This window comes from Schistocerca piceifrons, chromosome 2, assembly GCF_021461385.2.
Source record: "Schistocerca piceifrons isolate TAMUIC-IGC-003096 chromosome 2, iqSchPice1.1, whole genome shotgun sequence".
Taxonomy (NCBI): domain Eukaryota; kingdom Metazoa; phylum Arthropoda; class Insecta; order Orthoptera; family Acrididae; genus Schistocerca; species Schistocerca piceifrons.
Window position 1 is genome coordinate 879,318,364 of NC_060139.1, and position 13,359 is coordinate 879,331,722.

The following is a 13,359-nucleotide window of genomic DNA, read 5'->3' on the forward strand; positions in this document are numbered from 1 at the left end:
ATACACTGTACTAGTGCCGACATTGTGCATGCTCTGTTGCCTGTGTCTATGTGCCTGTGGTTCTGTCAGTGTGATCATGTGATGTATCTGACCCCAGGAATGTGTCAATAAAGTTTCCCCTTCCTGGGACAATGAATTCACGGTGTTCTTATTTCAATTTCCAGGAGTGTAGATATAAAAAGGGAGAACATCATGGAAGGCAATATACAAAAAAACGGGGTGACTGTAAAATGGAGATAAAAAACTTTTTAAAAGTAGCACACACAAAAAAGCCACACACTGCGACGATTAAAAGAACACAAGGCACAGTATGACTGGAGCATAAAGGTGTTGACGGATGGCATAGCACACAGCGTAACACTGACGGCGAACCTCAAGGCAGTACACAATTAAAATCACACCTCTTGACGCACACGGGAAACAGCACGAAACACAACACTGACGTGGCACACTGTTGATGAGCAATACAGAGGATCTGCCAGGTTCAAGGAGATGAGGGAGACCTGAATAAGGGAGGGAGGGGAAGAGATGGGGGAGGGGAATGGGGGGCGCTCGGAAGAGGGCCAGGTAGGGAGGGATGTGGGAAGGAGAGAGGCAAGTATGGGGGGCTTAATCAAGAAAATAACTTACATCCGCATTATTTTTTTAAAAAACAAAATCATCAGTCCATTTACAATATAACTTCAGTCTTTTTCATCATCAATGCAAGATTCAACAATTTCCCTTAGGTTTGGATTCTCCATTGCTGCAGCTATCCTTTCTTTGTCGTTGATTTGTTTATTTATTTCCCCTTCTGTAGAATGTGTCCCTTCTTTTATGCTGATATCCAGTTTGAATTTTTCTGTAAGGTTCCTTTCCAGTTTTATGCGAATACAAAGGCCTATAAGAGTAGCCAATGAGCAGTGAGGCACAGTAGGAATAAACTCAATATGAACTGAGTACACATCATTATCTGGACTAGATTCAACTCTTACACAATCTTCATCAACAACATGCAAATCTTCCAGGGTGGCTGGCCTCTCAGGATCCCGAATTGTCTTTATGTGATCGTAAACAATTTCCTTGAGTTGTTCGGTGGATATTTCCGGTGCAAATTTCGTTGTCTGCTTGGGCACATCATTCTGTTGTCCTTTTGCTCCTTCCACGGTGTTTAGTAAACCTTCTGTATTGGCTCCAACACCAAGCAACGCTTTAGACTTCTGAATTATGGATAACAACATCACACACAACAAAACAATAACACATTCCCCCCCGCTGCTATTACAGTACGTTGTCAAACTTGCACACATGTCGTAACATACTCGAGGTTCCCGAATAAGTACTTAAGAGCTTTTTACATAGTTTGCATTGAGACACACCTACCGATTTATTTGAAGCGGCCTCATAAAGACACGAAAACGTTTCCCATGCGGCACTTGTGCTCTGTTTCGTTACCAGCATGTATTCGCCAGTTGTCAATTTTTTTTCAATCTCACTCAAGTTCGACCTATTCATTGTGCTGCCTCCACCGTTGCGATAAATGAACTGCAGGCTAACTACCTGGCTACTCTAGCCACGGTAGCTTGACAGCGCAACCTGTTGTCAGGCGCAGCAAGCTGAGCGGGTCCCGTGAAGCTTGGCAGGCTTGCGGGAACCCAGGTAGCCCGGGCTTGCGGGAGCCCATATCGCCCGCATTGCCCACTATGCCTCAGTACACGCGCACTCTTGTGTTTACATGGCGGCAGGCTGACCTGCATGAATGGTTGCAGAGGTGCTAGGGGCAAGCAGGCTGCAAGGGGAATTTGTACACCTCTGCAGATGGCGCATATCAATTGCTGTTTCATTTTGTAGCATTTCCAACAGATGGCGCGCATTGCACTGTTTCAACGCAGCGGCGTATCGGTTGAGTACACTTTCAGACTAATCAAATGAATTCGCAATTGCGAATAAAGACTACCACCAGGTGTAGAATGGAATGATGACCGTGAAAAATTGTGCCGGACCAGGACCCAAACTGGTATTTCCCGCTTATCGCGAGCGGTCGCCTTACCATTTGTCTATCCATGCACGACTCAGAACCACACCCAAACTTCCATGCGTCTATGACCTGGACTCGTACTTCGATTAGTTACATTCCCGTAAAAGTCAGACCTTTTACTTGAAAGTCGCTTGCCCGGTATCGGCAGATAAAGACGTTATTGCAGTGCATGTGTTATTCTGATTACGGTGCACAGTTCCTTTCGGCACGCATGCATGTCCAAAAGAACTTTGCATCATAAACAGAGTAACGCAGGCACTGCTAAGCTACGCTTGTGTTTTTAATGTTGACATTACAAGAAAACTTTTACTTATTTGACTTGAGCACTTCAGCTCATATGGTTTTACTCTCTCTCCATGCAATGTGAATCTATATAAGCAATAGCTGTTCTGTTTTTAATACTTCTTGTACTACTTAAGGTTTCTGAAATGGTTCTTATTCTCATGTGTAAATTTAAAAAAAATTATTGCTAACTATAAGGTATGATGAAGATACCTCAGTCCGCAGATACCTTAGTTCCCGGGTTCGATTCCCGGCGGGGTCAGGGATTTTCTCTGCCTCGTGATGACTGGGTGTTGTGTGATGTTCTTGGGTTAGTTAGGTTTAAGTAGTTCTAAGTTCTAGGAGACTGATGACCACAGATGTTAAGTCCCATAGTGCTCAGAGCCATTTGAACCATTTGAAGATACCTTAGTCGGTATCCAAACCACGTCAAAGCAATAAAATTTGTGCAATCGGTTGTTTTCATTCTTCATTAAAATATTTCATAATTATTTAGAATCGCAACAGACTTCTTTAGACGGAATCGCGGAATTTGAGAGAAAAATACCAGTGTATTTTGATCTTTGTATTCCTCCATTAAGTTATGTTCATGGTCGTTACGTGCCTTCATGCTGGTTGCTATGCACCTTTAATGAAGCTCGCACCTAACATAGACTGCACGCTAGCGGAATGCAGAAATAGCGAAGGTGAAGGGCGAAGCTTGAAGGACAGCCCATGGAGAGAAGCCAACGACGTGCCTATCCTGTTTACTTAGTGTCAACTAGGTTGCGTTGTTAGTCCACCTAGTCTTCAAGCAGAGCAAGACAGTAACCTTATGGATACAAGAACAAAAGTTAGGTATCATAAAAACATAAGGAAGTAACTGTCACAGGCCTACAGGAAAACTGTAAACGCTCATCAACATTGATTTCAACAAGGACAAGGCGCAGGCCAAGACGAATGAGGACGGGGGTGGAAATTAGTCATTTATTTTTCATGGCCTCATCCCGAGTCTTCACAGTGTCAGTATGTTAATCTGAATTTGGTAGTGTTAGTGTTAATGTGAATTTGGTAATATTCGTGGGTGGGGGGTGGCGGAATTCCTTATCTCTCTGCCCCGCGGGGTAGCTGAGCGGTCTCGGGCACCTTGACACGGTCCACGTGGCTCCCCCCGTCGGAGGTTGGAGTCCTCCCTCGGGTATGGGTGTGTGTGTTGTCCATAGCGTAAGTTGGTCTAAGTTAGATTAAGTAGCGCGTAAGCTTAGGGACCGATGACAAAAAAAAGCTTCAAATGTGTGTGAAATCTTATTGGACTTAACTGCTAAGGTCATCAGACCCTAAGCTTACACACTACGTAACCTAAATTATCCTAAGGACAAACACACACACCCATGCCCGGGGGAGGACTCGAACCTCCGCCGGGACCGCTGACCTCAGCAGTTTGGTCCCATAAGACCTTACCACAAATTTCCAAATTTTTTCCTATCTCTCTCCCCACCCCCACCTCTTTCCTTCGACGGCAATTGTGTACCCCATCTCTCTGCGTCTAGTGCTAACCTACGTAACAGTTTGTGAATGTTTTCGAAATGTTCGCGAATCGTATAACTGAAGCAGAACGTGGGTACCAGCCCAGTATTCACATAGTTGGATGTAGAAATCCGCATGAAAACCATATCCAGATTTGCCAGTCCGAGCGAGGTGGCGCAATGGTTAGCACACGGGACTCGCATTCGGGAGGACGACAGTTCACATCGGCATCCAGCCATCCTGATTTAGGTTTTCCGTGATTTCCCTAAATCGCTTCAGGCAAGCGCCCAGATGGTTCCTATTAAAGGGCACGGCCGACTTCCTTGCCCATCCTTTCCTAGTCCCACGGGACCGATTACCTCGCTGTTTGCTCCTCTCCTCCAAATCAACCAGTCAGCCAACCATGCCTGTCGGCACACCAGCCCTCGACGTTAACCAGCCGTCGGATTCGACCCGGGTCCGGCGCTCCTCCCGAATCCCGGCAGCAGCGTGTTAACACTAACGACTATCCGTGCGGGTAGGGAAGAAAGTGATCACGCCCACACTGAATGCCCTTTCCTGGCCTTCGTAGATTCATGGAAACTACGGAATATCTAAAAGAGGATGGTCAGCCAGAAATCGCCTCAAATGCCTTGACCCTGCGCTACCTCGCTCGGTTTGCATCGCCAGTCCTGAAATTCGGACATCTGCCACAGCCGCTCTGGTGGCGTTATTTTCAAAGGGATTTGGACTAGTGAAGTCACGCATCGACCAAAAGAAACCGAGGTCAGTCGCTTGACGGCGCGTTTCGGAGCGGGCCCGCCCGTTGCCGGCGCGCCGTAAGGCACGGAGGCTCGCACTGGGGCGTATCGCTTTCCAGTCGGGCGTCCCGCGGCAGTCCTCACAGGGGAAGTGATGCGTTTCTTATAGCCTCTCCTTCCCAAGTGGCTCTTTCCGCCTTCCCGTGGTGCCAGACGGTAAGCTCGGCATTTTGCCTTGCGACAAAAGCGAGAGCTGCGACCCAACCCGATGCGAAAGCGAAGGGTGCATGGCACAGGAGGAGCTGTGTCGAGGGACCGAACACCAGTCCCTTTCTGTTCGCAGAGCACAGACCAGCAGGTGCTCTGCATGCCGGCGACTTCGTTTGTCGGCGTGGGATCACGGCGCGAATCAGCAAGGGTGCTTCGCCGCGCTCCTGGGGAACCGGGGCGTGTTCTGCCAAACCCAGGAGGTGGTGACATCGCCTGGGCTAGGTTAGATGGGCCCAGACCGCTGAACGACTGGGCGACCGACCCACCACCTGAGTAGGAGTGGGTCCTTGGCCTTCTGGTGGAAGCTCGGGCAAGTAGGCGGCAAAGGGCGAGGGGTGCATCCGCCTCTCCGGAGTGCGGGGTGCAGTTCCCGAGGAGCGTCGTGTGAAATCGTCGACGACGAGGCCATCAATGGGGACCAGTGCGCTGGCGACGGCGCGCTGAACCCGGCAGCTCTGCAGTGCCCTTGACCTAGGGGCGAGGTCGGTGGGCGAGCTGCAGAAGTCCCCCCCCCCCCCCCCCCCATGCCAGAGGAGCCGGTCCGGGGCAAGAGACGGGCTCCCACCTTTTTTATCACTCGTTCCAACCATGGCTACAAACGAAACGAGTGATTCGTGTGCGCCTTCACAGCCTTCCGCTGCGCCTGATCCCTCTCCCCAGGACGAGCAGGGACAGGCTGAGAATGAAACGGTAATGCAGAGGTACACTAGAATCTCGTCGCTCATGGAGCAACAAATAAAGAATGGCAAGATAAGCCAAGCAGGTCTTGCCATAATAAAAAATGAGCTGGCTGCATGGGCTATTGCTCACGCCAAACTTGAGGGAAGGGTAGAAGAGCTTGAGAAAGAGAACGATAGATTAAGGAGGCGACCGGCAAAGACGTGGGCGGCTGTGGCTGCGCAAGCGCCCACCAAGCGCCCACAAAGCACGACCAGAGACACCATTGATAAAGTCACAAAAAGAACAGACACAGCTGTCTTCCTCAGGACACTGCCTGGGCAGGACACAAGTGTCAAGAAAATACAGGAACTATTCACAAAAAATATAGACCCTGTCAAAGACAAAATCAAAATTAAAAAGATTAAACCGAGTAGAAATTCCGTGATAGTCGAAGTTGCCTCAGAGGAAGACAAAGAAAAGCTATTGAATAATCAGAAACTGAACTCGGTGGTCAAATGCGAACCACCGAGAAAAAGAAATCCTCTCGTCATACTATATGACGTACCTACAATTATGACAAACAAAGAACTAATAGAAACAATCAGGCAGCAGAATTTTGATGGAATAAATGAAGATGAATTCAAGAACAACTTTAAGTTGAAATTTAAGACTGGGCCGCGAGGTCGTGATGTTGTTCATCACGTCGCCGAAGTATCGGCGCCGATGTGGAAGAAAATTACAACAATGGGCAGATTGTATGTTGGCTTCCATGCCATCAACACTAGAGACTATGTCGTGGTACCTCGTTGCCACAACTGTGGTGACTTGGACCACATCCTAAGGCTGTGCACCAGGGAGCCGGCGTGCACTAAGTGTGGGGAAAAAGGTCACAGCCGCAAGGACTGCAAAGCGGCGGCAGTTTGCATACCATGCAAGAATCGAGGGAAGAAGTCTTGCGGAGCCGCAGGCAGAAATTGCCCGACATACAGAATGTTGGAGCACAGACTGATCTCTAGAACTGACTATGGCTGAGCCTGGCATACCGAACAGGATGCCAAAGCGAAAGTCCCTGAGCAAAAGGAGGAGGGATGCCATGCGGGCAAATAGATTCAAGGATTTTTTGAGGTCGCTTTCCGAAGCCACCAAAATTGAAACAAAAGACATGGCCATACAAACCGAATTTCCAACTATGGATATAGGCATTCAAACCAATCTCCCCCCCATGGCTGAAATTCCTTCCTCTGGAAGCCGGGAAACAAAGCCGAAACTACACCTACAACGGCAAGGGCATCCTGTGGCTCTAGCAACTCTCAGGGACAATAATACAAACGAACAACCAATACAAGAAAATATAGTGACGAGCTCAAGTACGAGCCCCACCACACAATGCACACCAATAGTTAGACTACCACCGGCCGATCCGGTTAGGGTGAACCCCAATTTGGAGTACACCATGCAACTATCTAGATTGGAGCAGCCGGCTACCCTGACCACTGCCTTACGGCATGTGGTCCGTGTAGGACACGAAGACGGCAGGAAGATAACTTTTTCGGTTATGGAGGCTGTTGACAGAATCCAGCTAAAATCAGTAAATCTCCCCACCGGCTTGGGAGCCTTGCGCGACTTGCTCAAGAAAGTATTCGAAAGACGAGGAGAGAAATTTGATCTTGACGATATTTACCAACAATCAGGAATAGCACATGGACGAATTGCATTTGACTGGAGTAAGACCTGGCCACATGACCGAATTCACACATACTTTCCATAATGACACAAATAACTATAGGACAGCTTAACACACACAACAGCAGACTCGTAATGCAGGAGCTCCGAAGGGAGGTGGAGGAGAGGAGATTAAATGTACTCTGTCTACAGGAGCCATACTCCCTGGCTGGGAAAATAGCATTTGCTGCTGCAAGCTGGCAAATAGTAGCAGAGGGGATGACCCGAAGGCAGCAATTATAATAACAAATAAACTCTTGAGAGTTACCATACTCTCACAGTTCACAACTAGCCACTGCAACGTCGTGGAGCTTCAATCCCCTACGGGAATTTTAACTCTCGTAAACATGTACTTTCAGTATGGGGACAACATTGAACTTTATATAGGCCACCTAGCGAGAGTTACCACGGCGTTGCGGGTAAGAAAACTCGTAATAACTGCCGACATTAACGCAAAATCCCCCCTGTGGTACAGTGGCACAAGAGATGCTAATGGCGAAAAGGTCGAAGAACTTATTATGGCATCACAACTTGTGGTGGCTAACAGACCCGGCAATCCTCCCACCTACGCTGCAGGTGGAGGACAGGGCACAAACATCGATGTCACCCTAGTAACTCCGAACACAGCTAATAATCTTCAAAACTGGAGAGTTACAGAGAATGCCACCACAAGCGACCATAATCTGTTAACTTTCACCATAGGAGAAAGAGAGTGCCGCTGGGCCACAGGGTGGGAAGTACAACTAAACTATAGAAGAGCCGATTGGGAACGCTTAGCGAGGGAGTGTGACATTCCTCCATCACCGGAAGATGACATGCACTTGGACATGGACGTAGACAAGAGGGCAGAGGAACTGGTGACTGCAGTGACAAGAGTGGTGAGGGCAGCCGTACCTACTGGGAGGAGGGCCATGGCGGCCTCCCCGTCACCATGGTCTGCCGAACTAGGAGAACTGCGTCAGTCTGTCAGAAGGCTAAGGAGGTATTATCAGCGCAGTGTCGTCTGGCAGGAACGACAAAGGTGGCAGTTGCTGTACAGGGAGGAAAAACGGAAATTCCAAAAGGAACTGAGGGAAGTTAGAATGAAAAGTTGGGAAAACTTTGTGCTCAACCAGCTAGTCACGGACCCGTGGGGGCTTCCATATAAGTTGGTGAGAGAAAAAATCCGCTCTCCTCTGGAGTTATCAACAGTCAGGTACGGGGATAGGATGACGGAGTCCTGGCAGGAGACTGCGGGGGTCCTCCTCCACTCCCTGCTGCCTGACGACAATGTGGATGGGGAGACAGAGGGACAGCAGCAACTCAGAGATCAAGACCAAGAAATATACACCAATGAGACGGCCGTCTACCCTTTCTCAGACGAGGAGGTAGTAACCCACATAAGGTCTCTGCGAAGAGGGAAAGCACCTGGGCCAGACGGCATTGTGGCGGAGGTGGTGTAGTTTCTGGCGCCTCAGCTGACTGCGCCACTAACACATCTGTACAATGAATGCCTCCGACAGAGGAAATTCCCCAAAAAGTGGAAAATGGCACATGTAGTTATCATAAAGAAAGGACCAGATAAGGATCCTGCAGAGGTGAAATCTTACAGGCCGATCTGCCTGCTGGTTATATTTGGCAAAATTTTGGAAAAATTGCTGGCTGACAGACTGACAGCACACTGAGTGTTGTGCGGGATGAGTGACAGGCAGTTCGGGTTCAGGCCGGGGCGGTCGACATCTGATGCAATCGCCCTGGCGGCCGAAGTCTGTGGCTCGACCCCGCACAAATACGTGGTTGGCATCATGGTTGACATCAGTGGCGCCTTCGAAAACCTGTGGTGGCCTTCGCTCTTCTCCTGCCTGCGGGAGAAAGAGTGTCCAGGGCCGCTATATGGTTGCCTGAGGAGCTATTGCGAGGATCGGGAGGTCTGGCTATCATCCTCTAGCGAAAGAGTTGGAAAGACAATTACTAAAGGATGTCCCCAAGGCTCCGTCTTAGGACCCCTCTTCTGGGACATCCATATGGAGCCCTTGTTAGATAGTTTACAACAGAGTGAAGAGGTGCTAGAGGTGATAGCCTATGCGGATGACCTCCTTCTGTTGGTTGGCGGCCGCAGCCGCGAAGACACCGAACCGAAAATAGAGACTGCATTAAACTCCAACAGTGGTGCCACATGACTAAAATGACGATATCGCCCAGCAAATCTACTTACCTCCTGCTAAAAGGACATCTCATTAGAAATCCGACTGTCAGAATAGACGGTTCACCAATTCTCAGACGACGTGAGACACGTTACCTAGTTGTCATCATTGACGAGAGGTGGAGTTTCGAAAGCACATTGATACCGTCACCCAGAGAGCCCTTCAGATACTAAACAATCTCATCTCAATAGGCCATAAAAAATTCCATCTTCCTCCACACCTAATTAGACTTTATCATAACAGCATCCTAACCTCAGTTGTGGGCTACGGCTCGGGAGTCTGGGCGCACAGGCTCACGAGGGTGGTGCCCGCCATGGCGGTGAGAAGAGTCCAGAGAAGCGTGATACTAAGAGCTGTGGGTGCCTACAGAACATCTCCAGGGGGGCCCTACTAGTCATAATGGGGCTGTGCCCTCTGGACATAAAGATAAGGGAACAGGCGGCCTGGTACTGGGCCAAAAAGGGTAATTACGAGAAGATTGTAGATATTGTGGGTATTAGGGTGGGGGATAAAAGAGAAATAAGGAAAAGAGGGGAGGAGCTCTGGCAGGAGACTTGGGTGATAGAAGAGGCTGGACGAAGAACCTTCCAGTTTCTACCTGATGTGAGGGAACGACTTGGACTGAAGTACTTCGAGCCAACACGAGGTCTGATTCACTTTCTCACTGGCCATAGACTCTACCTGACGTACTCATGTCGATTTGGGAAAAGGGCAACATCAGCGTGTGACTGTGGCGATGGGGAGGGTACACCCGAACATGTTGTTTACGAATGTCCCCTCTTCAATGATGTCGCAAATACACTACGAGACAGACTTCCCAACCATGACACGTATCAACTGCTCAGACGAGAGGAAACTTTTCAGATTCTAAACTCCTTGGCAAACGAGGTATCACGAAAGGTTCTAATTGAATATCTAAGAGAGATACCGTAAATAACAAGGACAATAGTCACCGATTTCGACCAAGAGCCCTATTCCCGTGCCGCCTGTGCGTGGACTGGCCGACCTCATCCGAGTTGGAATCCGCCATGTGCAGGACTAGGGGGAGTAGGGATCAACCACCGAATATGACACACACTGGACATGACGTAGGATAAGTTAGTTTGTAGGACTTAGATATAGGAAACTAGAATAGGTACTGCAGTGAATTATAACGTCGAGGCCTGCCCAGTGCCAGGGGCATGTTCTTCGGGGTTAGCTCGAAAAACAAGGCAAATATAGTAGGTTTATATTCTAACTGGCACACATGTGGCGCTGCAAAATATATATAAATTCAATTAGTTATAGGATTTAGGTATAAACAGTAGATGTAGATATTAATGCCCATTGTTGTTAGTAACTGTAGCTCACTATAAAACTAAAAAACTAGCTGCACAATTTAATAAAAATGTATAACTATTAGGACCCACTAATGAGCTAAGGAAGTGGGTTAATTTGTATTAATTATGATGGTTACCTTAATAAAGAATTTAAAAAAATAAAAAAAAAAAGAAACCGAACTCTGAAGACAGGGTGCTGCGCTGACGTAGGTTTCCTATAAATGCGATAAACAGAGAAAGGAATATACTTGCTGAATATTGATACTTCATGCCTTTCCGGAACTAAGGAAAGCTCAAGAAAAAGTTACATGGAAATAAGAAAAACGAAATATCATGCAGAATCAGTGTGAAATTACTACTAAGTAACTGCCGTATCTCTGGAGACAAGAGAGTGGCGGGTACACTCATTAAAGCTTACTAATTACTTTGCACCGACTAACAAGATGTGGACGGGAGTCACTCGCGGAAGCAATGAAAGTGAAACGGAAAATCTCGTGCCAAGGACATGAGGGAGTGCGGTGCTGAGCGGATCAAGCAAGCTGACTGGAACGAGTTATTGCTAACTGCACAGGTTGTCCTACCTCGCCCCTAAAGCCTGTAAATGTGGTTCTATAACAGCACTGCTTTTTTGATTGACCACTGTGTTTTTAAGATAAAGTTTGCAATGCCTGTCATTTATTTTTAGTTTTCCCTGCTCTGTAGCTCTCAATATGCTAAGTCGTACCATTCTTTGTCCTGTAGGTACGTACAATTGTCTCCACAGATGTGACTAATGCAAAATTTGCAGTACATTGAAAGTAAGTTCTCCAGTAAAGCTCTTAATTTCGGTTATAGCTCTGCGGAATTGTACCATACCCTAACGAATACTATTTCGTTTTTGTTACAGACTTTCTGATGACACCATAGAGGATGAAATGCATCAATAAACGTATTATTTCCGCTGCAACCAAGACTGTTTTTCTTTCGAAACGCCATGGAGTGCGAAGAATAGGGTTTATTTTTTTATTTTTTTTAATAGCGACTCATATCTGATTCACGGTGCAGAATAACACTAGTATCGCTGTCAATGTTGAAATTGAGAGGAGGTCATTTCTGACAGCAAAGCATGTCTTATTTAAGCTGAAAAACTGGATACGTTTACGTTTTGTATGGTATTAGACCAACAGGAGACAAGGGATTTTTGGAGGGTTGTTCATTGCTGCATAGGTGATGGCCAGTTGAATACTGCAAAACTGTCATCAGAGAACTCTTCTTACAGCGTGTTACAACACGCCATTGCCAGTGGTGGGCAGCGGCACTGGTTGAAGGAGACAATATCTTACTCTGCCAGCGAGGCAGCACATAGGCACAGCATCACTTCCACAATAATGGCGGGTGGCAGTCACAGGACTTAATCTGAACTGACATGGACCCCAAACATTCGATCAGCAGCCAATAACAGGTCGCATTAGCGTTCTATATGTGGTCTCCCACACTTTTTCAAAATTGTTCCAATAAACCGAAGCGTATCATTCGCTTTTCCTCCTAACCCCAAATGCTCATTCCATTCCATATCTTACTGCTTTGGAAAAATTCGTTAGCACTGATACTGAGATTTAACCATCCCAATCAATGACTTGTTTTTCAAGTATGACTTCCAAGAAGTGGGCTCGTGTTATTGACAAACACATACATATGTAGTAATTACTATTTCTTATACTACAATAATAATAACAATAAGAATAATAATTTATTCTTGTCTGCATTGCTTCTGAGATGTACTCGTTTTTTTCGTTTTTTTTTCTAGGTGCTATCAATAACAACGACAGTGGGGGAATGAATTGACATCACAGCTGCAAACATCCAACGGAATGATCTATTCTTCATCCCACCCCAGGCTACGATGCCTTTTTGCAGTACAATTTCATGCCTTATGTTACCAACTGTTGAGGGTCAGATAAGTGGGTAGTAATAGAATCATTTTTGCGCTTTAGAAGGACAATAAGTTTACACTTCCATTCATAGCTTAAGAGGCCTCTTTAGTTTCTAGGTACACCCAATAACGACATTGCCATGGACGAGATTGATCACCAAGCAGAGCTGGATGTTGCACTAAGAGGCAGCATCAATTGATGATGAAATGTGATCAATATATTCCAGGACAGAGGATGAAGAATTACTACGCAAGTACTAGATATTATTATTATTCATGCCTGCATACGTTGATAGTGCTTTTGGCATCATTAGGCCATACACAAACACACACACACACAATATATTTACCACTTCTTCCTTGCACGAATTTGGAACTGTCTGATGGTGGGCTTGGGCAAACAACATTGCAGGTAATTTGAAGAAAAGATCACCATACGCCGACGTCACAAATGAGACTGATCAGCAAGCAGAGCTGAATACGGTGACAAGATACAATATGGCAATAGGTGACGAGATGGAATCCACGTCTTTTAATAATATGGACACTGACAATATTCTAAGTAAACACTAGAAAGTAGTATTTTGCTATTTTGTCGAAAACTGACATTCTTGTGGCTGTATACAAAATATAAGCTGACTCTTACATCGAAGATAATAGCAACCAGCCACTTTTACAGTGCTGTTTATTTATTTAAACAGCGCCGTTTTCGGTTTCGAACATTACAGGTTCATCTTCAGACGGCTAG

General features: G+C 46.8%; 1 protein-coding gene across 1 annotated transcript; it reads right to left on the bottom strand.

Moving 5' to 3' along the window:
• Positions 1 to 617: 617 nt before the first annotated feature.
• LOC124777375 (cytosolic iron-sulfur assembly component 2A-like) lies at positions 618 to 1,245 on the bottom strand. Its single transcript, XM_047252763.1, has one exon. It carries the CDS (start codon positions 1,218 to 1,220, stop codon positions 684 to 686), a length of 537 nt encoding a protein of 178 aa, XP_047108719.1. The 5' UTR covers positions 1,221 to 1,245; the 3' UTR covers positions 618 to 683.
• Positions 1,246 to 13,359: the final 12,114 nt, after the last annotated feature.

Excerpts from the sequence above, each read along its gene's own strand:
- LOC124777375 (XM_047252763.1), bottom strand. The coding sequence starts at position 1,220 with ATGTTGTTATCCATAATTCAGAAGTCTAAAGCGTTGCTTGGTGTTGGA.